General features: G+C 48.6%; 9 protein-coding genes across 11 annotated transcripts; 5 read left to right on the top strand and 4 right to left on the bottom strand.

Annotated features, from left to right (window-relative positions):
* Nucleotides 1–67: 67 nt before the first annotated feature.
* FOIG_02348 (uncharacterized protein) lies at nt 68–2,132 on the top strand. Its single transcript, XM_031199639.1, has 2 exons — nt 68–1,449; nt 1,500–2,132. Exons 1-2 carry the CDS (start codon nt 303–305, stop codon nt 1,694–1,696), a joined length of 1,344 nt encoding a protein of 447 aa, XP_031071676.1. The 5' UTR covers nt 68–302; the 3' UTR covers nt 1,697–2,132.
* Nucleotides 2,133–2,268: 136 nt separating this feature from the next.
* Nucleotides 2,269–4,920, top strand: FOIG_02347 (uncharacterized protein; the record flags this gene model as incomplete). The annotated part of the gene is made up of 1 exon (XM_031199638.1): nt 2,269–4,920. The coding sequence occupies one exon, from the start codon at nt 2,269–2,271 to the stop codon at nt 4,918–4,920; it is 2,652 nt and encodes an 883-aa protein (XP_031071675.1).
* A 651-nt stretch (nt 4,921–5,571) lies between these two features.
* Nucleotides 5,572–7,026, top strand: FOIG_02346 (uncharacterized protein). The gene is made up of 2 exons (XM_031199637.1): nt 5,572–6,098; nt 6,153–7,026. The coding sequence occupies exons 1-2, from the start codon at nt 5,711–5,713 to the stop codon at nt 6,842–6,844; spliced, it is 1,080 nt and encodes a 359-aa protein (XP_031071674.1). The 5' UTR covers nt 5,572–5,710; the 3' UTR covers nt 6,845–7,026.
* FOIG_02345 (uncharacterized protein) lies at nt 6,780–8,704 on the bottom strand. Its single transcript, XM_031199636.1, has 2 exons — nt 8,144–8,704; nt 6,780–8,089 (listed from the first exon to the last, which is right to left on the bottom strand). Exons 1-2 carry the CDS (start codon nt 8,222–8,224, stop codon nt 7,109–7,111), a joined length of 1,062 nt encoding a protein of 353 aa, XP_031071673.1. The 5' UTR covers nt 8,225–8,704; the 3' UTR covers nt 6,780–7,108.
* A 566-nt stretch (nt 8,705–9,270) lies between these two features.
* Nucleotides 9,271–13,795, top strand: FOIG_02344 (phosphatidylinositol 3-kinase). 2 transcript variants are annotated; one of them, XM_031199634.1, is made up of 4 exons: nt 9,271–9,484; nt 9,539–9,625; nt 9,682–9,783; nt 9,830–13,795. In XM_031199634.1, the coding sequence occupies exons 1-4, from the start codon at nt 9,408–9,410 to the stop codon at nt 12,312–12,314; spliced, it is 2,751 nt and encodes a 916-aa protein (XP_031071671.1). In that variant the 5' UTR covers nt 9,271–9,407; the 3' UTR covers nt 12,315–13,795. The 2 variants fall into 2 exon arrangements, with proteins under 2 accessions (XP_031071671.1, XP_031071672.1); XM_031199635.1 differs by having other exon boundaries at nt 9,279–9,484; nt 9,682–13,795.
* Nucleotides 9,708–14,714, bottom strand: FOIG_02343 (mitochondrial trans-2-enoyl-CoA reductase). The gene is made up of 2 exons (XM_031199633.1): nt 13,698–14,714; nt 9,708–13,647 (listed from the first exon to the last, which is right to left on the bottom strand). Exons 1-2 carry the CDS (start codon nt 13,886–13,888, stop codon nt 12,579–12,581), a joined length of 1,260 nt encoding a protein of 419 aa, XP_031071670.1. The 5' UTR covers nt 13,889–14,714; the 3' UTR covers nt 9,708–12,578.
* Nucleotides 14,715–15,568: 854 nt separating this feature from the next.
* On the top strand, nt 15,569–20,870 carry FOIG_02341 (uncharacterized protein). Of its 2 annotated transcripts, XM_031199631.1 has the most exons (2): nt 15,569–16,503; nt 16,627–20,870. In XM_031199631.1, exons 1-2 carry the CDS (start codon nt 16,233–16,235, stop codon nt 16,935–16,937), a joined length of 582 nt encoding a protein of 193 aa, XP_031071668.1. In that variant the 5' UTR covers nt 15,569–16,232; the 3' UTR covers nt 16,938–20,870. The 2 variants fall into 2 exon arrangements, with proteins under 2 accessions (XP_031071668.1, XP_031071667.1); XM_031199630.1 differs by having other exon boundaries at nt 15,569–20,870.
* FOIG_02342 (uncharacterized protein) lies at nt 15,596–19,198 on the bottom strand. Its single transcript, XM_031199632.1, has 3 exons — nt 19,044–19,198; nt 18,393–18,982; nt 15,596–18,333 (listed from the first exon to the last, which is right to left on the bottom strand). Exons 1-3 carry the CDS (start codon nt 19,093–19,095, stop codon nt 18,058–18,060), a joined length of 918 nt encoding a protein of 305 aa, XP_031071669.1. The 5' UTR covers nt 19,096–19,198; the 3' UTR covers nt 15,596–18,057.
* Nucleotides 19,256–21,700, bottom strand: FOIG_02340 (uncharacterized protein). The gene is made up of 3 exons (XM_031199629.1): nt 20,967–21,700; nt 20,818–20,911; nt 19,256–20,762 (listed from the first exon to the last, which is right to left on the bottom strand). Exons 1-3 carry the CDS (start codon nt 21,365–21,367, stop codon nt 19,494–19,496), a joined length of 1,764 nt encoding a protein of 587 aa, XP_031071666.1. The 5' UTR covers nt 21,368–21,700; the 3' UTR covers nt 19,256–19,493.
* Between the last annotated feature and the right edge of the window lie 81 nt (nt 21,701–21,781).

Raw genomic sequence — 21,781 nt, 5'->3', positions numbered from 1 at the left:
TTGTCAGATCCAAAGGTGTGGAGAACTGAGTTTCTCTCTCCTTCCCCGTCCCTGCCTGCCCCACCAACGTCTTCTCTCAGGGCAGGTGGGTTTCAAAGTTCACTGTACGTTTAATGGAAAGAAGTACGTACCTGCCTCACGTCGCGTTTACCATCACCAAGTACGCGATTTGTGCCACAACTAAACCTTTTTAACTTCAACAAGGCGCTAAGATATTACAAGTCCTCAACGGATGCAAGAGCATAGCTGGATTGGATTCTAAATTTAATACCTACATTTGTACGACTTGCCCTATTGCACGAATGCCTACTCGAACACATGATTCCCCGTCGCATTCGCGATCGCCGTCGCCGCCCTCAAGAGCGACACCAGCGCATCGAAATTTAGCAGTCAGAGAACGGGATTCAAGTCGCTCCGCATCTGGATCCAAGAGGAAGAGAGCGGACACAAGAAACGGAGAACCTGCGAGCTATCGAAGACGGACCGTTGAACCTACAGCGGGCAGCGAAGACGACGACGATGATGACGATATCTACGATCCTGACCAGCCACTGGAGGAGCGCCGCAGAGTCCAACAGGGCTTCAGAGATTTACTTCGCGATGTGACAGAGAACACTGAGGAATACCTACAAGGGGACTCGCGAGGGCTTCATGAGGCCATTCTCCGCGCCGATGAACTATCGAAGAAAGTGCGACAGACTACAGAAGCAACAATTGACTCACGGCTACTTGTTAGCACTACCGATTTATCTTACCGAAAGACTTTGAGACTCACACAAGGCAGCCTTTCTCAAGGCATCGATGTTGATGAGTTTGTTTCAAAATGCATCACATATATGAGACATGGTCGAGGAATTATGGATGATGATGCACCCGAGCTCTCGAGCACCCAACGTCAAAGAAGAAGGACCACAAGAGGTGATGAAGATGGTGAGGAAGACATCGGGGATGAGGGCGATATGATGAACTGGCCGCATCTTGGCCGTTTTGCCAGCTTACCTTATATCAGGCGTCCCGCCCTCCCCGGGTTCCTCCTTGGACCTCTGTCAGTCGAGAAGAAGGCTCGCAAGATTGCAAAGCGAAGTGCCCCGTTCAGACCTAACAATCTGACTGAGACGCGTCCCGAAGTGCTCAATGTCGAGGATCTGGCCAAGAAGGAGAACGATCTCACCGCGATTTGCGGCAAGATTCTCCATCAATTACAAACTCTCCAGGCGAACATTCAAGAAACTGTGGCGGACCTGATTGATGAAAATATGGACGATGAGGAACAGACCAGAATTATGCATCAACATGGCCTTCGGAGCACCGGCGGCATTGATTTGATGCGGTTTGTTGTGAATCCCAAATCATTCGGCCAAACCATCGAGAACATGTTCTACGTCAGCTTCCTTGTCAGAGACGGCAGAGTGAAGATCGATTTCGATGAATTCGATTTACCAGCGCTTGGTTAGTTAATCATGGCCGGGACGTCTGAAACTTGCTAACTCGATCTTTAGAAATCATAGACAGAGATGTCGAGGCAGAGGAAGAAGAACCGACACGACACGGGGCAGCGAAACACCAAGCAATTCTTTCCATGGACATGGAGACCTGGCAGGACATTATTGACACATTCGACCTCAAGGAGCCCATGATTGCTCACAGAAAGGAGGTGACGACTTCGGGACCTGGTGCGCGGGGTTGGTATAGCTGAGTGGGAAAGGGGAAGCATGAACAAACATGTCGAGTCTTTCAAATCCATGATTCATTGTCATGAAACACACGAGATAACCTTGTTTGCATGTGAGATACCTATCAGGCAGTGGTTCGGAGATGGCCAACATGGTGTTGTGCACAGGCCGTTAGCAAACAACTTGTTTTCTTTGTTCTTGTTCTTCCCCGACCTCTGCTGTCGGGGTAGTAATGAAGAAAGGCTCGATTGGCGGCGATGAGCCTTTGTGCAAGACTGCCTGTGCACGGCAAAAGGTGTGCGCCTCGTTTTATTTCTGACACATTGCAGATAGTGTCAAAGAGAAGCGTCCGGTTCCAAGAATCTGAATAGACAAAGGCATCCACACAGCTGCAAGCCGCTTATTTAACCCCTTCAACACTCCCACCCACTCCTCGTGTCCTTTGATCGAGTGCCAGCGACTGTTTCGATAATCCTTTTCACATTGTTGCAGGGCAAAATCAGCTGCTTTTGTCACATTAACCCAGGAATCGTGTAGCAACTTTCTCACACATCCATATTCAATTCCACCTTTGTTAATTACCCAGGCAGTCAAGATGTCGGTTACTAATCCTTTCATCGAATTTGAAAAGGACCTCGACGTTCGAATTGCCGAAACAGGTGTGAAATGGAATCATAAGAAGGACAACCTCGCGTCAAGTCTAGATCGATTTTACGAAAAAGAATGTCTCAAAGAGCCTTCCCAATTTCCAAGGATGGCCCTCAACGTCATGCAGGCTTTGAAAAAGACGGCCCATAGTTCGCTCGATGACCTGCTCGAATGGGTCTATGCCACACAGCGGAGTCAGGACGATGAGTCCAAGCGCCAGATCAAAGATCTGGTACAGTGTATCGATGATTATTATCAGAGTCAGAAGTCACGAATCGAGAGCGAAAGGCGTCTCACAGAACAGCGGTTGCTCGTGATGGAGAAGAGCAGGCTCCCTAACCCTGCATCAAGCCCTGAGCAAAAAAAGCCCATACAAAAACGTGTAACTTCCGCGTTAAACCGTGTTGGCAGTGCTGGGAAGGCTTTCGAGCGTGCCAAAGCTACTGAGAGGATCATACGTAGCCAACAGGCCAATGGGCAGCCAAGACCCTCTCGCCATCCTCGTCATCGTCATCGGAGAGAGAATGCTATACGCACGGAAAAGACCTTGAATCGCCTAAACGAGAACGCAGCTATTTCTAGGAAGACGTCGCTGTACAAACGATCGCAAACTTATGGTAGTCCGAAAGGACTGGCTCATCGCACCTCCATGACGGCCCCTAGACTGCCCACAGCGATCCGGCCCCAAAAGCGGTACACAGCAAGCTCTTTATCGCAAGAGTTCAATGCTTCCGAGTTGCAACGTGACGAGCCTGACGATGTTCCTGATAAGATATACGCAAAACCTTCTCTAGAGCAGGAGCTTGTCGCTGCTCAGGGTCACGGGCATCCTCGCATAGACAAGGAACTTCTCATAGACGACGCATTTGTTCTTGGACAACAACTCAATGAAGAGTCCAGTACCATATCCTCTCCAGCTGATGCTGAAGACTCGGATGGCGGGGATACCGAAGTCGAAGAAATGGCCGAGGAGGGAAAAGAGCAACAGAAGAGGGTTGGGGACACTCCCTTGAGAGAAGCCGAGGATGAGACCAAGGAGCACGATGAACTCAACGACAAGCTCGAAATAAAGAATGGGGGCGTTGAGCATCAGACTGCTCATCTTCAAGAGAAACCTCAATCTGGGCCTGATGGCACCATCACGCTTTCACCCAAAATGGCAATAAAGCTCTGGAAAATCCTCTTGGAAAACAATGAGCGCGTCGATTTTGCAATATCAAAATGCGAAAACCTAGAAAAGTGCAACATCAATGAGAGTTCCATGAAAGAACTAATTGATATCTGGGTACCGGCAATAAAGGATCACCATTGTAAATTTAAGAAGATCAAGAGTTTCTTTGCTGACATCGCTCGCCATGTGCTTGATATCGATCTTCCTCCAAACGCGGCGCAGACATCGGAAGCCTCTAACTCTATGTCTGGCTACTCAGAAACCTCTGCAGGCATGGAAAGCTCTCAATGTTTGTCAACTGCGCCTTCCAGCGGATCTCGCGACAGCTTCCTTAGCAATAAAGACCATGACGGTGATGATCTAGAGGTGAACGCAAGTAGCGAACCGAAGCGTCCTGTTTTTCCAGACAGCGAGTCAGCGGCAAGCTTGAGACCTGGATGTTCTCGGGAGCTCAGTGCTTGGCAGCAAAAGATCAAGAAGAACAGAGAGTCCGTGAGCCGAGGCCCTTACCTGAGCCCTCCTTCGTCCGCTGGAACGCAATATTACCCAACGCCGCGAAGCAGCCCGAGAGACGGAGACCCACCCAAGAAGTGGTGGATTAGTCCTAAGGAGGAGAACACTCCACAGAAGGGCAGTGATGATGATGAGAAGGAGGTTGTTTCTGAAGATGAGAAAGGGAACAGTCCTGCCAGAGACATGTCGAGCAACGGCACCGGTGAATCCTCAGACATACCTGAAGCATCTCAAGAGGCGAACACGCCAGCACCAGGGAATAGTGATGGCGGAGATGATCCAGATCCAGATCCTACTAAAGGGACTACTGTCGATAACGAGTCGTCACATCCCCTTGCACAATCATCAACAAAGGATTCTGGTATCTTCCAATCCTTGAAACTGGGGCTTAGGGTCTTGAGAATGCTGGTAGTGCTGTTTATAGCCAACCAGGCCTGGGCTTGGTGTCTTGTCATGAAATTTGTCTGTCAACTTCTCTCCTGGTCTTATCACCGTTTCATCAGGCATAGGAACGTGGATAACGACGGCAAAGCACTGAAATTCCCCAACCCACCTTCGTATGTAAACGTGGGGTTTGTTTTCAACCATGCTTTCTTCCTGTTTGTTCTTGGCTGGTGGTTAGAGGTACGCCAGGAAAGACACCTGTGGTATATTGCCAACGGCCAGACGAGGGACCATATGTTGACGTACATGGCGATACAACCGCCATGGGTATCCACTGCGTTCTCTTATTATACAAACTCATTAGGGTATATCTTTGGGCTTCCGGAGGTATTGCTATCCTGGATGTTGGCCTTTCCGAATGTTATTATGCAGCTTCTGACTTCATTCTCAAGTTCATCGTGGGCGTGTTTCACAGATGTCGTTGGAAGTGCAACCTTAGTAATCAGGACATACAAACTGGCAGGTGGCTGATGAAAAGGATAGTGGGTGGGTTTTCTGGATTATTGTTTTTGTTTGTTAACAGTCGCTTTCGATTATATATATGTGTATTACTTTTGCGTGGTGTTGGGTCGAGGCTTGGACCTAATGCTCACTTGGTCTGAAGAGTGGAGTCCAAGTTGTCCAAACAGTATAATATTATATTGAGTGATGAATTATTTACATTTACAACCATGATATCCGAAACCAACGAGCTTCCACATAATTCAGCTGAATTCGATTGTTTGACCGCTACGACGGATTTAACGAGGGTATGCAGAAACCATACGCGTACCGCAGAGTCCTGATTGAGCTGAGGTTCAACTCTTATATCGGGCTCTCGGGACGAAGTAACATGCCGCCGGATGGATCAAGCTAACGTTGAAATGATATTTGGAATCAATCAATTGTGAGCTGCTAGCAACTTTGACAGTATCAATCCGATTTGCCAGGGAACCTTTTAGCTAGGTACATGGTAGATAAGAGAATTGAATAGGTTACCTATGCTGCATCCCAGTCTAAATGCAGCGTATTGCAGTATTTGGAATATCAGCACTCACATGTTGCTCCATTGTATCCACTTTTGATGCTTAAATTAGCAGTCCCGATTTCCAGGGTCTTGGGCCAACTCAGCCAGAGTCGGCCGATTGATTACAATGGATGGATCGGAATGTTGATGTCATTGAAGAAATGCAAAGACTAATTCTATTCTCAACTGGAATATTACCAATTCAAGTTCAGGGTCCGCCTCGACATTGGATGACAATTAATTACCTTGGTCGTGATGATACGTCCGACGTCTCGAATTCAATACTTAAACGTCAACGCATCCAGATTATTCCAGCACCAACAGCAGCGAAGATTCTTTCGACTCTCACGTGCATTTAAACATACTCCAACACACGACTTCAACGTCATACATCTTCAACCTCGTATTGCGACATCATCAATCAGAAGACTCAAACTCACAACCTCTCTCACTCCACCAGCACAGAAACACAACCTCAGCACACAATCAGAAACGTCCAACTCAGCAGAAATGTCGTCCAAACTCATCCCTTCAGACCCTGATCATGTCATGGTCATTCGCAATGTCACCCCCAACATTGCCACCTTCTCAGTCCCCTTTTCACGATTCGGAAAAGTCAAGATTGGTGGCCGAGGTACTCTAGGTATGCTCTTCCATTCATAAGAGGTAACTTCAGCGCGATACTGACGCTCGATAGTCAAGCTCACTTCAGGAGGCCTGGCCATCTTCTCACCAGTCGCACTCACCAAAGCCACCCAAGCTAAAGTCATGGAGATGGGAGGCGATGTCCGCTATATCGTTGCTCTTGACTATGAGCACCACATCTTCATTTCTGAGTGGAAAAAGGAGTATCCCTCGGCCAAGATCATCGGCCCAGAGGGTCTGCCAGAAAAGCGCGCTAAGCAGACCGATGATCCCAAGATCAACGACGATGAGTTTGCTGTTGTCTTCAAGAAGGAAAACAAGCGGGAAATCAAGATTGACCCCGACTTCGATGCCGATTTCGACTATGAATACGTCGACGGCCACGCCAACCTTGAGATTGTCTTCTTTTACAAGCCTGAGCAAGTCCTGATCCAGGCCGATCTTCTCTTCAACCTACCCCCCACTGAGCAGTACAGCAAAGTGCCCGAATCAGAATTGCCCGCAGATGGAGCTGTTGGCAAGCTCTTCGCTTGTGTTCAGAACCCCCGTGGCGATACCAAGTGGCTACAGAGATTCAACTGGTATCTCCTCGCCAAGAACCGTGAGAGTTTCAACGACAGCATGGCACAGATCGCCAAGTGGGACTTTCATACCATGATTCCTTGCCATGGAGATGTTTTGGAGGGAGATGGAAAGGAAGTGTTTATGAAGGTGTTTGACTGGCATCTCCAGGGACACAAATAGACGTAAAGGATGATGAGATGATGATGATGTACGAGCAGAGCATAGAGGAGGAGTTGGGGAGTGAAGTACAAATATTTGTAGTAATTTGTAATAATACTGTACATATATCTGAGAAATTATTTGTTCAATAGGCCGACCAGTCTGATAGTCTTCCGATAATGCAACACGATATAATTTCAGGATTGTAATACCATGTACTGACTGGCCTCAAGAGAGTATAATGGTTTGAAATTTCAAAAAATTGACTAAACATGGGGTATAATACTATTTTGAAGCCGAAACGCCAGTATTGCAACAATCATCCATGCATTTACTTTTGCCCTTACCCAGTGCACGCCTTTTAACACCTTCGCCTCTATCCGTCGCGATCTCATCGGACATGAACTCTCGATTGCGCAACGACTCTGCAGCAGAAATAGTCGACTGCTTCCTCACTCTTTCTAAATGTGTAGCATCAGGGGTAGCTGATGGTTGTGTCGATTGTTTCCTTGACGGAGGCTCGGGCTCCATCTCTACAAATCCAAACACAGGATGTTCGGCACTGATCAATTCACCTCCTTTGTGGACGTAGTCGCTGAGTTTCCCGAGTATAACAAACTCAACCTTGAGTTTTACCGAGTAGGCCACTGCCTTGATGCCCTGTTGCCATAGGAAATTGTTGGTAAAGCTAACGGCAAGGAGCGTGATATCGACTAGCACGATTCCCACGTTAATAGCAAACAGGTGCCAGATTATTCGAGGAGTCTGGTTTTCAGCTTCTTTTCTCTTGATGATCTCCATCGTTTTCCAAATGTAAAGACCTGAAAGTAGGAAATCTTGAGCACAGAAGAATGCCAGCTGAACCTTTTGGACCTTGATGAATGCACCGTTGTGGTCGAGCTTTTGTTGCGTGCTGATAGCAAATAAAAGAACAGTAACTGCGCTGTGCCATATAATAGCATTGAGGATAATCATCCATTTCGTAACCTTCAAAATGGTGATGCTTTTGAAGAGCAAGTTGAGTCGAGAATATAGAACAAGAGCTTGGCCGGTAGTCAGGAGTATCCAGCCAATGTCGTTTATGAGCATATTTGCAACGTCCCCTATAACATCGAAATAGCGAACCAACCAGCCACTCGCATACGGCAGCACACCGATGGAAGCCACAGCAAGACTCCATGAGAAGAGGTCGTTATGCCGCCTGGATGATGTCAAGATGAGGAGAAGCAGCTCGATGCCATTGTACAGCGAAATAGTGGCACAGGTCTATAAGGCGTGTTAAATGGAGTACTCGAGTATCGAATTCGACAGGGGTCGTACTATGACTATCATGGCCTCTGGGGTATATCTCCCCGAAGACGTAAACTTGGAGGCGGCATCGGTGCGTCTCGAAGGAGACATGTTGGCCTACTTTGGGCGAGCCGAGGTCGTGGCATGAGTTGAAACAGCAGGGAGCAATGCTCTAGAGAGAGAAATCATTGAGTCCGAGAGTTGAAGGTTGTTGAGATTAGTTATGACGCCTCAAAAGGCCGCACGTGATAGGTCCTCTTAGACCTACAGGTGAAGGAGGCTCAGATGCTGGGGCTTGCTAGGCCAGGATACGAAATGCCTAAAGTTTTGGCGCATGTCCCTGAGGGATATCCATTGATTGATGGGGATGACAGTCTGGTGTGGCTTCTAGGTTTGGGCTATGCGCTTTGAAGTTTGGGATGCGCCTAGCTATGCAGTATCCATGTCCGCTGAGACACGACTACGGATCGGGATATAAGTGTCGCAGAGGGTAGCTACGTAGTATGAAATGAACCAATGCTGGGGACTGGTCAATTTAGTCGGCCGACGGGAAGTATAAGAAAGTCTGGGGTCATTAGGCATCGACAATTGCCATTGCCATGTCTATGTCTGACCAAGGTATCCAGGGGCACTTATAAGGAAGCTCGACTAGCAATGCTACGTAGCATCTTGGTTGATATTCGGGAAATGAATCTTGACACATGCCGATGTTTGGTTGATGAAAATACGAGAACATGCTGTATCCCATCAATAGTCACTACAGACTGGGAAGTGAGTAGCCAAATAAAAAGCAAAAAAGTGTCAATCTTCAGTCCGGTAGTAGAGGTTCCGATGATGCGGTAACGGCGGCTGATCAAGGAACTAGCCACAAGAGGGAATTCATAGACAAGCAAATAAAAACGTGGTTAGTGGCTCAGCCAATGATTGAGTTAGAAAGTACGTGAATAAAATAAACATTCCTGTTTCGATTGCTGATCGAGGAGGTCAATGAATCTTGGCTTTGAACAGTCAAAGTCTGTAGTGACCAAGGTACATATACCAGTATGTGGAGTGCTAACCTGAGCTGAGGTAGACCTTATGACGGGGCCCATGTGATCTTCTCCACAGTAGATGGAATAAGGTAAGCTGAGCTGTGAACGTCACTCTACGTTATCTTATCGCACCTCGACACCAGCCACTACGTACCTGCCTATGTTCAATATCGCAACTCAAAACCTTCAACAATAACAATAGCTCTCATTCTCTGCGCGCATCTCCACTTCTCTTCTATCTACACAGCATGACATAGCCTGTCATGTCTGAGTACGGGCGTATGGACCCGTTCTCCTTTGCGGGTTCTAAGGACGTCCATCATCCTGTGACTATTCGCATGTAATGCCCCTCGAACCCCTCCATCATGGGAATACTGAAGCTGACTTTTGGCAGTATGAACCTTGAGGGCGACGAACCTCCCTTCAAGTACTCTACTCTTCTCGAGCGCCCCGACTTGCGCCACGCTGGGTCCAACATTAAGTGCGCGACATTGCCCACTACCCTGACTTTTGCGATAGACTAACAAGACCTGTTAGCCCATACTCTGACCTTTATGTCACAGTGCAGATCTGGGCTGGATCAAAACCCTTGACTGTCCCTGTTCAGACCGCTTATAAACCTTTTCGATCCGAGCGAAAGTACGATACCCCCCGAATGTGATGGCGTACGTATTGACCGAGTTAGATGGAATGAGTGGCTACAGTTGCCTATCACATACGACTCCTTACCAGCGAACTCATGCTTGGCTATAACAGTGTGGGATCTATCACCGACTGGCGGCAAAGGGGCCATTGGCCATGCCATTCCGTTTGGCGGCACGACGCTGCCCATGTTTGACGAGGACAATCAAGTACAGAAGGGAAGACAAAAGTGTCTTGTTCACCGATACAAGAATGCAGACGGTACCGACAACTCAACAACGCCCGCGCTGGTTTCGACAAAGAAGAAAACAACGCGGAAAGGGGAAGTCCCTCCACTAGATAAGGATGCAGAGGAGTTAGAACGGATGGAGACCTTGTTCAAGAAACACGAGATGGGCGAGATCCCTCGGGTTGACTGGCTGGATCAGATGGTCTTTCGGAGCTTTGAGAAGCGAGGCCTACAAGCTGCAAAATCGTCAATGAAAATGCTCCAGAGACAACGAGCTATCAACGGTGAGAACGATCCGGACAATCAAGATGGCGAAAACAAGGATGGACGCCCTGGACAGTCGACGTTCTTACTGAATGTGGAGCTGCCACGTTTCGATTTCCCTGTTGTCTTCGCTGACCACGAATACGATCCGCCCCCGATTTCAGCTTTCCAGAATCTCTCGGTTTCGCAGGCAAGCCTTGCAAATCGTCAGCCGGAGGTTCATTACGGCCCAGGTATCAATGCCGTGGGCGAGAGCTCTTCGGTACCTGGGAGACGGCTCATCAAAGTCTACGACCCTGAAGTTGGACACAGAGACAACCCTGCAGAGGCCAAGCATCGAAGACTATTCAGAAGCTCGTATAGGCACGGCATCATTGATAAGAACTTGAAGCCGAATGCCAAGGTTCGAGATGAGCTCAATCTCATAATGTCATATTCTCCAACTCATGTTCTCACCCCAGAGGAGGCAGATCTGGTATGGAAATTCCGTTACCACTTGACACGAGACAAGAGAGCGTTGACAAAGTTTGTCAAATCTGTCAACTGGAGAGATCAGGGCGAGGCGAGACAAGCTATTCAAGTTCTCGGGCGCTGGACTGCAATTGATGTTGACGATGCGCTGGAGCTCCTCGGACCATCCTTCGACAACTCTGCTGTGCGTTCGTACGCTGTAGACAGATTGCGAAAAGCCGACGACAAGGAACTTCTGCTTTATCTTCTTCAACTTGTTCAAGCGCTCAAGTATGAGCACATATCAGCAGATTCAGAAGAGGAAAGCAGTCAAGATTCATCCCTGGCCCGTTTCCTGATCCAGCGTGCGGCTGCCAACTTTTTGCTCGGCAACTATTTCCACTGGTATCTTATGGTCGAGTGTGACGATGCCAGCCCTGAGCAAGGGATCGATAACCGCAACATCTACCGCAAGGTCGCATACGACTTTATGGCCGAGCTTGTCAAACAGCCAGATGGCCAGGAAACGCGCAAGACTCTTTTGCGCCAAGCAGAGTTAGTCGCTATTCTCTCGAGAATTGCTCAAGAGGTCAAAACGTCGAATGAATCCATTCCGAAGAAGGTCGACCGAGTTAAGCACTTTCTGGCTGATCCCAAGAACGAGTTGTTATCATTCGATCCGCCCTTACCGATGCCACTTGACCCTTCAGTACTGATTACGAGCATCATACCAGATCAAACAGTTGTGTTCAAGTCTTCACTAAACCCGTTCAAGTGCACCTTCAGGACAACAACTGGGAGCTCCTATGCCATTATCTTCAAGCTGGGCGATGATCTTAGACAGGATCAGCTTGTTATCCAGATCATCACTCTTATGGATCAACTGCTGCAGAAAGAGAACCTTGACCTCAAGCTGTCACCCTACAAGATCCTGGCGACAAGTACTTCTGCTGGCGCTTCGCAGTTTGTACAATCCCAAAGCTTGTCAAGCATCGCTAACAAGTTCAAAAACAACCCAGCTTTGGCCTACCTAAAGATTAACAATCCGGATGACAACCAACCTCTTGGCGTCCGACAAGAAACCCTGGACACGTACGTAAGATCTTGTGCAGGATACTGTGTCATCACTTATATCCTCGGCGTTGGCGATCGTCACCTGGAGAACTTGCTCCTTGCACCTGACGGCCACTTCTTCCATGCCGACTTCGGCTACATTCTTGGCAGAGATCCCAAGCCTTTCGCGCCTCTGATGAAGCTGTCCAAGGAGATGGTGGATTGCATGGGTGGCGTGAACTCAGAGTATTACAAGCAGTTCAAGCAGTACTGCTTCCTTGCGTTTACGGCACTACGCAAAAATTCAAATCTTATCCTTAATCTCTTTAGTCTCATGGTCGATGCCAACATCCCTGATATCCGACTTGAGCCTGATAAGGCAGTGCTCAAGGTCCGAGACCGTTTCCACTTGGAGTTGAGTGAAGAAGAGGCACTGAGTCACTTTGACCGGATCATTGAGGAAGCCCAAACATCTTACGCTCCTGTTGTCATTGACAAGCTGCATGAGTGGGCACAGGCTTTCAGGGCATAGAATGATTGCTGATGACACGGGCAAAAGGAGTTGGGGCGTTCATATAATATATATCAGCTTTGCTAGGCAATAAACCTGATCTGATTATTTGCATTTGTCATTCATTTCGTTGAGGGCTTGGATCTGTATACCCTTCGGACCATGGTTTAAGGAGTGGCTACTTATCACACTCTGCAGCGGTCTGGTTCACCTGTTCATAATGGAACAGCCAGCCCAGCCAATCACGATGTACGTTATACTCTTATTCACATATTTTTATCCCGCTTATGTCTCGCCAAATGTGAAGATACCCTTGCCCTTACGGAATCCCTCAAGGCCCTGCTGCACGGCATTGCGCAGAGTCTCCTCCTCTGTCTCCCAGTCCCACTTGACCTCCTCGATAGGGACGTCGCGGAACTGGCCAGATCGAATGAGCTGGAGAATATCGTTGATGGCATGTCTCCTGCCGGTAGGATCCTCCTCATTGAGTCTGCTGAGCCAAAAACCAAGGAAACGGACATCCTTGAAGATAAGGAGAGCGAGGGGTAGTGAGACTGGCTGCTTAGCCATGCCACCATAAGAGACCATAGTAGCGCCTTTGCCGAGCGATCGAGCGATCGTGGTGGCTGACTTGCCTCCAACACAGTTGAGGCCTAGACCGATTTCCTCACGACCCTTGCGGGTGATTTGTGCTAGTTGGTCCTTCCACTGGGGAGCTAGGAACTGGGTTTCGGTAACGACGACATCTGCGCCGAGGTCTTGGAGCTCTTTCTTCAAAGCGTTAGTCGCCCTGGGTGTTTCGCGATCGCGAATAACGTTGATGCTCCTCAAGCCCCAGAGCTTTCCAAACTGGATGGCAGCTCGTCCAACTCCAGAGTTGGCGCCATTCTGAATGAACCACTGACCACTGCCAACTTCAAGGGGGCGCATGCCCATACCAGCTTGAAGACCAGCACTGGGTCCATAATGTCGCAGGATGCGGTAGGCGGTGCATGGGTTGACGCTCACGGTCGCGACTTGTGTAGGAGTCAAGCCCTCCTTATCGATCTTGATAAACTTATCGGCTTCAGCAATGGCATGTGTTCTCCAAGTACCGAACTGGCCGATGGCGGGGATGACCCAGTCGCCTTTCTGTAGCGAGGAAGAGGGTGAGCCTGTGGAAACGACCTCGAAAACACCTTCGTTACCGGGGATGGCGGAAGGTTCAGCGGTACCAATTAAGTTGGTGAAGGGAGGCATAGAGCCATAAACTCCCTGGACTGTGTTGACATCGGCGGGGTTGATGGGAGCGGCGAGAGTTCGGACGAGGACCGAATCCGAGGGAATAGAAGGGGAGACAGAGTGACTGTGAAGCCTATAGACAGTTGTTAGTCTTATCTACGGTGAGATATAAAATATACATACTTGAGAACTTTGGCTGGGTCTCCAGGCTTTGAGAAGACAAGAGCCTTGGCCTGTGTGTAGCCATAAGGACCCGACTTATATCGTGCGGCGATCATGGGAAGTCGGGTCATATGTTGAGCACTGAGCTTAGCCGAAGGCCTTGCAAGGCCTAAGGCGAGTGGCCTGAGGCGCAGACACTGCGAGCTAGACATTGTAATGAAGGTCTACAATCAATTGTCGAACTGAAATAAGAAAATTGATTACCTTTCCTCAATTGAGGTTGATGCTTGATTCAAGCTTGACGAAACAAGTTCAACCGAGCTCGGTTCAAAACGATTAAAGCTCTATGACGTGAAATGTTGACAAGCCAATTAGATTATGCGATTAAATGGGGCCGCACCCCCAGCCGGAGAAACAGAATTTCTGGACCTTGTGAAGATTCTGGAGGGTCCAAGTCCAAATTCGAGGCCCAAATCGTTTAATGTGGGTGGGATGATGGATCCATTCCCGCGTTTGTGGAACGCGGGGGCCTTCCTAGATCGGGAGATGTCGACGAGACGGGTAACACAAGAGATAAGATTGGGAATAGCGGCAGAGTTTCTACAGCTTGAATAGGGAACGAGAATTGTCTGGCTGCGCTAGCTTGGACGGTTCGTGAAGATTGAGGTACTTGACGATACTTCCCCTTATCATGACTCGCAATGGTGAGAAACGGCCCAGAGGGATCGGAGTCTTTTACTGCAAATGCTGGAGGTTGGTCCCAGGACTACCTTAGTAAAAAGGTAGATCACATAAACTTAGGTTGTTTCTCCTATGCACCATAAAGGGAGGATAGCCATAGTCCGATCTTGAATCGCTCTAACAGAGAAAAAGGCAAGACAATCAATCGTGCCGTGAGTGAAACATGTTTTAGTCTCTTGAGCGGGTTCCTGGTCTCCCGTGGAAACGCAATCCAGTCCAACCAAGAATTTCTTTCGGCTGCTCGAGTCGTATCGTTCGTCGTGTTGAAACTGCGCCTCGAGTGCCAAGGTACTTGTGATGATAGATACGAGCTATCTGAAAGAGTAATCTCGGCAACAAGGCAGCTTGTGAATATGGTCAATGGTATAGCACTGTTGACAGATAACAGCTCGTCACAATTATCGACATGGTACCGTTTGATATAGGCCCGGTTGAAACATGTTGGCGCCAACGTTTCTTCTCTCAATCGAATGGGTGGTTCATCGAGCCTTGACACACGTCTGTGGCGTTAGGAAAAGGGTGTTTTCTCGGAGTTGTAAGGGAGAAAAGGCAAGGGAGCAGTGAATATGATGAATTGACTTTTGAATATTGTGTGATCAACTCAATGATCAATCGGTGCTTCTTTTTTATATATATTTTTTTTTAATTCTTTTTTTTAGTTTCCGATATATTACGAGTCTATAGCAGAGTTGATTCAACCTTGTTGCTTCGGAATCGTTCGCCATCCGGTGTCATTTTCTTCAATAGTCTCGGTCTGTCCCGTAGTCTTGAGTGATTGCATGATGGCTTCCAAGATTCAAGGTCAGTACTTTAGAGGTACCTTTGAGTCTTGACAGCCACACGCTGCAAGAGGGACCGCTATCCCCCATATCGATTAGACCAATCACCATTTCTGGTAACGCAGATACCAAGCAGTACTTTGCGTGCCCAAAGACGCCCAACTCGCGTGGCTCCAGCAGGGTCCAGGGAAGAGCGGGCTCACTGCAGTCTCTCAGGGGCAAGGTCTTGAAAAGGAAACACTTGTGTGGCACTCGAACCTCGAAGTACCCCCAAAGTAGCTTTATTAGGTTCGCTGCCAGCCACGACATTCTCCACTTACATCAGGAAGGTCGTACTGTACCTCCTATGGCTCTCTCCTCCAGCCTAAGACCCGGTCTTGCACCAATTCTTCTCCTCTGAACACATACTCCTCCCTCTCTCCTCTCCATTCAATTTCTCCTCTCTTCTATCCTACAACATCTACAGCCTCATAATATCTCTACATCAACTACTCATCGCCTCAATTGCTCCCCACGTCTGGGATCATCGTCCTTGTTACCAAAAGCGTCACGCCACGCCGCGTGTTGGATCCCTGCAACTTGCAGTCAACCACAAGCCACCAGACCCTTGCTCCAATTTTCCACCTCTACCTTACCTTACCTTACCTTACGCTACGCTACAGCACTGTGCTGTGCTGGATGCGTCTGTACCTTGCCTCGTTATTCTGCGGTACCTCTTCATCCTGGTCAGGTCAAAGCCGTTGACTAGAACTCTCCTTTCTCTTCGCCCTGTTCTTGCGGGGAGTTTGAGACTCAGCTTCGTCATCTAAACCCGCTTGCTGGATCCCAGTCATCAATTACAGCTTCATTGAGAGTTTTGATTGCCATTTCAATTCTCTTTTTGAGCTCCTTGGCCCTCGCTTCGCCTATCCTTCTTTTGCTGAATACCCCTTTCCGAATTCGGGCCCTCGCCATCGAATCGACCTGCCTTCTTCCATTCTCCGTCCGATCCGCCTCGTATCGTATCGTGCACGAATCACCGATTTATTTTTCCATTATGTCGTCTCTTTTTGGCAAGAGCGGCGGAGGTTCGCGATTCCAGCTGCCCGCTCTCAACCTCAACTTTGGTAGTATCACAGACGGCACCAATATCCCACCGCCTCCGGAATCACCTGTTCAGAAGGTTCCAACTCCTCCACAGACACCGCCACCCGCCAAAGACGTCAAGGACGAATCCAAGAAGGAACCAGGACAGGATACATACAGCAGTGTCACCGAGGACGTCAACAAGAACACACCTCAGCCAAGCATTACTGCTTCTTCTAATGGTAATCTCGCTGGAACCAAACGCTACGCCGACGAGGATGCTCCTTTGAGCCCAGCTGCTTCAAGCCGCCAAGGCAGCATCCGTCGCCTATTCAGTAGAACCATGTTGAATAACACTTATGCAGAGGGCCAGATATCATCGAACGGAAGTGTCCCAGCCGCCGGCGCCGGCGGCCTTGCCCGGCCGAGCAGCCAGGGCGGTGCAAGCTACCTCGACGAGCGCAAGTCTAGGAGAACCAGCGGCTGGTTCAGACGCATGAGGACCGGAGAGACGATCCCCAACAAACGAGCCAGTACCATGTTTATGGAGGAAGGTCCTCGTGCACCGACACCCAAGAAGCAATCCGGCCCCCCGCCTCCCATGATACCCGAATTGACCGATCTCGAAAAGGACAACGGAAGCTTGGGTTCTGATCTTTTCAAGAACATCAAGTAGATCGACGTTTCATGCGACACCTAGAGCCAAATGCGCCTGCCGTGCTCGACTCGCCAATAATGGCTGGACAGCCACCCCGTTTTTCCTTTTCAACTATTTACATATTCAAAGACCGGAAATTGAGACAAGACAACACATTACACCTATTTTTTATTATTATCGATCGAGCCAGAAGTAGCAGCAGCAGCATAACATGTGCCGGTCCAACCACTTTTGAAAACGCGTCTCTTTTATCGTAGCCGTTTTCTGCGCAGCGAGAAGGATGTTTTCAGCCCATGTCTTGGGGGAAAGGGTGTCTGCAGTGGAGCAGGGGAAAATGGGGGGAGAAGGAATCAAGAGCAGTGCAGTATGGTGAAGGCAGCTCATCAAGATACCCAACTCGTTTCGCGAGCTCACTTATCCGGTGTGCGAATTATGGATTTGTTTTCTTCTTGTTTGGCATTGCTTTAGTTGTCTATGCTATGCGCTATGATACTACAATGCAGTGTATCATGGTCATCTTACGGGTTTCATGTCACTATTTGTCATTTATTACTTGCCACCATCACCTGAACGGCCCCTGCTACTACTATGCGGAGAATCATCTCAGATTATTATTTCTTTGTGAGAGTTACAAGGCTATTTTTTTTCAAAATTTCTTGGGAGGTGACAGAAAGGAGCACGCTGCGGATGCCCTTTTGGATTTTACACATCTATTTATAAAGAGGAATTTGTACAGATAGGTGATTCTGTTTTGAGAGAAAACGAGGAGAGTTTTTGGAGACAACATGCCAAGATATTGGCCAAAGCTCCGTTACTAGAGGGAAGTCTCCCTCTTGTTATTGGATATGAGGCTAATGAAGAATTGAACCCAGATCCTTAATATTCACGGTCCTTGATCTGATCCATGCGCAGGGAAGGCTGACTAGAGATCTGTGATGGATCCGCCTGTGGCTTGCTTGTGTCGTAATCTGAAGCACAGATCAGGACGTACAAGTGCGTCGGTGAACGTCACTGTATCTATAAATATTCTGCTGCGTATCTGAGGCTGTGCAGAGTTTTTTATGAGGTATCCAATTCATGCCCATCCAACAATGTGACGGCAGTCTGGGAGATGAGGACTTCGGTGATACATCGTCACTCATACATTCAAGCCCTCTTTTTTTAGCTTCGCATACAGAGCGTCCTTAGAAGCTTCATACCCAGGTACCATAATGCCTTCACCTGTCGGAACTGGTGCATTGAAGAGTGGCACAACTCTCGTTTCCCCCTTAGTCACTTCGAGGATGGTGCCATTGCCATGCTCTGGGTTGACGACAAGTTGCCACATGCCTCGAGCCACTTCTAGAGGGTCTATCAGAACTGTATCCTCGTCTAGCATGACTGCTTTGGTTGGATCTTCATGCCACAGAGGAGTCTAGTGGTAGCCATGCATTAGCAGTCATCCAAAGGCTCATAAAGACTTGGTGAGTTTACCTCTACTGCACCGGGAGCAATACAGCCGACTCGAATACCGAGTTCATCACGCAATCCCCCCAATGCTCTCACAAACCCATGCAAGCCATGCTTACTCGCAAAGTACAAGGGTGTTGCTATGCCAGCTAAGTAGCCTGCCATACTGCCAACATGTACAATGCATCCCTTCTGCTTCGTCTTTGTCCAATGCCCGATAGCCAGTTGACTGAGCCGAATGGGAGATACCAAGTTCACATCCAAGACTGCATAGTGTCCAGGTTCCGCATTGGCATCATCTCGAGACACACTATCCTCGTTACTCTCAGTTCTGGGTGGTTCCCAGAAGGAGGACCATTGAGGCTCGAACAAACCGGCTCCTGGAACAACAATATCGACAGTTGTGAACTTCTCCAAGGCCTTCTTCCAAGCGGCCGTCAACTGTGGCCAAGATGCAACGTTGGTTTCTTGAAACAAGACCCCAGCTTTGCCGTCAACGCCAGGGAACGGATATTGCTTCAGGAGTTGTTGAGCTTCGGGCCGTAATTTGAGATCGGCAACGAGGACCGAACATCCATTGTCTAGGAGTATACGGACAAAGCACAAGTTGATACCTGTGCTTCATGGTCAGTCAATATAATTCCTTGCATGTCTATGTATTTGGCATGTGTATACCTGAGCCACCGCCAGTGACAAGCGCAGATTTCCCCTGCACAGACGTTGTCATATTCCTTTTGACTAGAAGTGTTTCACTTTAAGGTTGTTAAATTGTTGGTGATCCGATCGCCAGCGAGGGCCCAATGACGCAAGTTGTATCTTTCAGGGCTGTATGATCCCTACTCCAACTGTTATATGAATCAGCGTTGCAGTCGCTCACTCGAATGTTTTGAATAAGAGAGTTGATGTTAGAGAGAAGAGTGAACTGAAGTGCAGTTTCTGCGGGGTAGTCTTATTATCGTATGAAAGACACTAGGGACACGCATGGGCTGACGAATGAATCTACTCCGTACTTCATATGGGTTTCATGCAAAGTCTAATCTTTGTGTATCTGTATATGGATATTCTGACCCCTGTTACTAGCAGCAATATGTTGTCTCACCTCCTCTCTGAAGCATTCATGTCAAATCAAACACCAGCCTTCTCCTCATCCCCAGATCCTTGCACCTGCATCGTCTCTGAATCCGAATCCTCCGGTTTGCCCTCCCGACAAGCCCATCCATCCACTAATCGCAACGTCTCACGGCTCCACACGCGGTTCATGAGCGATAATCGGACGGGAACTAAAGCGATGATGATCAGAGGGAATGCAGGGGCCGCAACTGTCAGGGTCACCCCAAAAACAATGCCTGTTATGATGATCTGTGCGATTGTGTACATGTGAATACCGAACCAGCTAACATTATCAGGGAGGGCAGGGAGATCAGATGGCGGTGTGAGTAGGTTTACAACTCTTTCAAGAATAGGGTTGACAGATAGAGACTGGTAACCCATGAAGAGGAACAGGCCAGCGAGCACTGATGTCTGTGTGAGACCCAGAAGCTTTTGTAGCGGGGGAGACACAAAGATAAGAATGAGAGAAGCTTGAATGAAGTGAGAATATCTCTGCTCATATGTCCTTGCGACTGGTCGAGGCGAATCTGGCTGCTCCCCTTCTTCCGCAGGAGGACTCTCAATGACATAATGCATCAACGATTCTGAGTGAAGCGGTGCTTGAGGTAACAGGCCGTTTGCCGGAGGAATACCAAGAATACCACAAAGGATGGTAGTGGTTCCCAAGAGAGCAACATCCCAAGCATATCCGCCTGGCTTCTTGGTCCCGTATCGTTCTACGGTGCAGATGATGCTGCTGATTTCGTGGTCAAAGTAGAACAAGACCGTGACGATGGCGCCCGGAATCATGGACAAGAAGACCCATTCGATAGGTATCTCCCAGAAGCGAACAAAGAAAGTCGTTCTGTCTGGGTTTGTGGGTCGAAAGCTGGTTTGGACTTCGAGCCGTATATGATCTAATGATGCCAGTTCCCCGATATATGGGATTCCGATCCAGATAATAATGGAAATAGCAGCAGCATATTCTGTAAGCCCAAGTCGAACGTACCGATGGAACATAGGCTTCCACGAGTTTGCGGTGGACAGCAGAATGGCCAGGAGACATGTTCCCACCGCTCCAAGAACAGCATATAGAAAGGCAGCGAGGGAGACTCGAGCGTGGGTTCGCTTCAGCTCCATTGCCGCCTTGTGGAAGTAGATGACACTGTTGAGAAGTGAGAAGATGTCGGCGCTGAAATGGGTGACATATTGCATGGTCCAGTCATGCGCGTTGAAGATGGCAAGTAGATAGTGCATCCAACCAGCATGGATGAGGGACCATGCCATGACTGGCAGAAATTCGACCTGGGAGGTGTTAGCTGATGGCCACCAGTATACATGCACTGTATTATCGACTTACATGAAAGTGTGTATCGCATAGTTCGTAGATGTTCTCGGCCAGCACCGAGAATGGGCCTGTGACACCCAGAATCGTAAGAGGTTGACCCGAGAAACTAGGAGCTCTTGTCAGTATGTCTCGGTGTAGAAGGGTATTCACATGCTACTAACAGAGAGAAAATGAGGCCGCAAAGTCCAGTGCTGAACACAACCTCGATGGTCCCCCACGACTTGCCGGTCAACGTGTATAGATCACTGGCGAAAGTGATACCGGGAAGAAGGTTTGTGAAGAAGATATAGACTGCACTTGCAACCACCTGTTGATTGAAGACCTGCCAATCTGATAAGTATCGACTCTTGAGATTGATAACATCTTCCTTCAGCAGTCGAAAGGGTCGAAGTTTTCCACCTCTTGCAAAGTATCTGGATGCTCGCCCGCCTCCATTTGTAGGACCCGAGGCATCATCCTCAGCTGGGGCATTTTGAGTGTTTTGTGTGATGGTATTTCCAGAGCCGAACGTTGGCGTCCGCTCAACATTGATAGTGTCTTGGATAGGCTCTGGCCCAGCCATTGTTCACGTCGGTCCTGATACAAGTGACAAGACAGAATTTGTTGTTTCTGCGAATGATTTGAAGCACATGTTGGGAATTCGCCTGGTCCCGGGGGCTTTGAGTCAACTTATTATTCTCTCAGTCTCGCCATAGCTTCGGTTCAGTGAAAAAGCTCAAGCCCAGTCTTGGCTTTTTCTTGGCTTTGGCGATTTTCCTTGGCTTTCTACAACCTTTTGCCCTTGACGGTGCCGTAAAGGGCGAGGCGGCACTTGGTTGTGTCTCTCCATGCTTTGTCCTAACCCGCGTGGGCAATTCTCCAATATCAATTGGTTCAAACAGGTTCTCGACGATGGTGAGAGCTGCGCATGACGTAATTCTTCTTATCGCCAGCTCTTATCGACACGTGCGGAGGGGCGAGGCTGAACATGGTGGGG

Source organism: Fusarium odoratissimum (genome assembly GCF_000260195.1).
Source record: "Fusarium odoratissimum NRRL 54006 unplaced genomic scaffold supercont1.2, whole genome shotgun sequence".
NCBI lineage: Eukaryota > Fungi > Ascomycota > Sordariomycetes > Hypocreales > Nectriaceae > Fusarium > Fusarium odoratissimum.
Note: the sequence above shows the minus strand (reverse complement) of the source record. Positions and strands in the feature narration are given on the sequence as shown.

Excerpts from the sequence above, each read along its gene's own strand:
- FOIG_02346 (XM_031199637.1), top strand. The coding sequence starts at position 5,711 with ATGATACGTCCGACGTCTCGAATTCAATACTTAAACGTCAACGCATCC. Across the intron at positions 6,099-6,152 it reads TGGTGGCCGAGGTACTCTAG|TCAAGCTCACTTCAGGAGGC; the intron begins GTATGCTCTTCC and ends GACGCTCGATAG.
- FOIG_02348 (XM_031199639.1), top strand. The coding sequence starts at position 303 with ATGCCTACTCGAACACATGATTCCCCGTCGCATTCGCGATCGCCGTCG. Across the intron at positions 1,450-1,499 it reads ATTCGATTTACCAGCGCTTG|AAATCATAGACAGAGATGTC; the intron begins GTTAGTTAATCA and ends CTCGATCTTTAG.
- FOIG_02345 (XM_031199636.1), bottom strand. The coding sequence starts at position 8,224 with ATGTCTCCTTCGAGACGCACCGATGCCGCCTCCAAGTTTACGTCTTCG. Across the intron at positions 8,090-8,143 it reads CAGAGGCCATGATAGTCATA|ACCTGTGCCACTATTTCGCT; the intron begins GTACGACCCCTG and ends CACGCCTTATAG.
- FOIG_02343 (XM_031199633.1), bottom strand. The coding sequence starts at position 13,888 with ATGTCTAGCTCGCAGTGTCTGCGCCTCAGGCCACTCGCCTTAGGCCTT. Across the intron at positions 13,648-13,697 it reads GACCCAGCCAAAGTTCTCAA|GCTTCACAGTCACTCTGTCT; the intron begins GTATGTATATTT and ends AACTGTCTATAG.
- FOIG_02342 (XM_031199632.1), bottom strand. The coding sequence starts at position 19,095 with ATGACAACGTCTGTGCAGGGGAAATCTGCGCTTGTCACTGGCGGTGGC. Across the intron at positions 18,983-19,043 it reads TGTCACTGGCGGTGGCTCAG|GTATCAACTTGTGCTTTGTC; the intron begins GTATACACATGC and ends CATGAAGCACAG. Across the intron at positions 18,334-18,392 it reads TTGCTCCCGGTGCAGTAGAG|ACTCCTCTGTGGCATGAAGA; the intron begins GTAAACTCACCA and ends GGCTACCACTAG.
- FOIG_02340 (XM_031199629.1), bottom strand. The coding sequence starts at position 21,367 with ATGGCTGGGCCAGAGCCTATCCAAGACACTATCAATGTTGAGCGGACG. Across the intron at positions 20,912-20,966 it reads TGCGGCCTCATTTTCTCTCT|TTTCTCGGGTCAACCTCTTA; the intron begins GTTAGTAGCATG and ends AAGAGCTCCTAG. Across the intron at positions 20,763-20,817 it reads TATGCGATACACACTTTCAT|GTCGAATTTCTGCCAGTCAT; the intron begins GTAAGTCGATAA and ends AACACCTCCCAG.
- FOIG_02341 (XM_031199630.1), top strand. The coding sequence starts at position 16,233 with ATGTCGTCTCTTTTTGGCAAGAGCGGCGGAGGTTCGCGATTCCAGCTG.
- FOIG_02344 (XM_031199634.1), top strand. The coding sequence starts at position 9,408 with ATGTCTGAGTACGGGCGTATGGACCCGTTCTCCTTTGCGGGTTCTAAG. Across the intron at positions 9,485-9,538 it reads CATCCTGTGACTATTCGCAT|TATGAACCTTGAGGGCGACG; the intron begins GTAATGCCCCTC and ends GACTTTTGGCAG. Across the intron at positions 9,784-9,829 it reads CCTTTTCGATCCGAGCGAAA|ATGGAATGAGTGGCTACAGT; the intron begins GTACGATACCCC and ends TGACCGAGTTAG.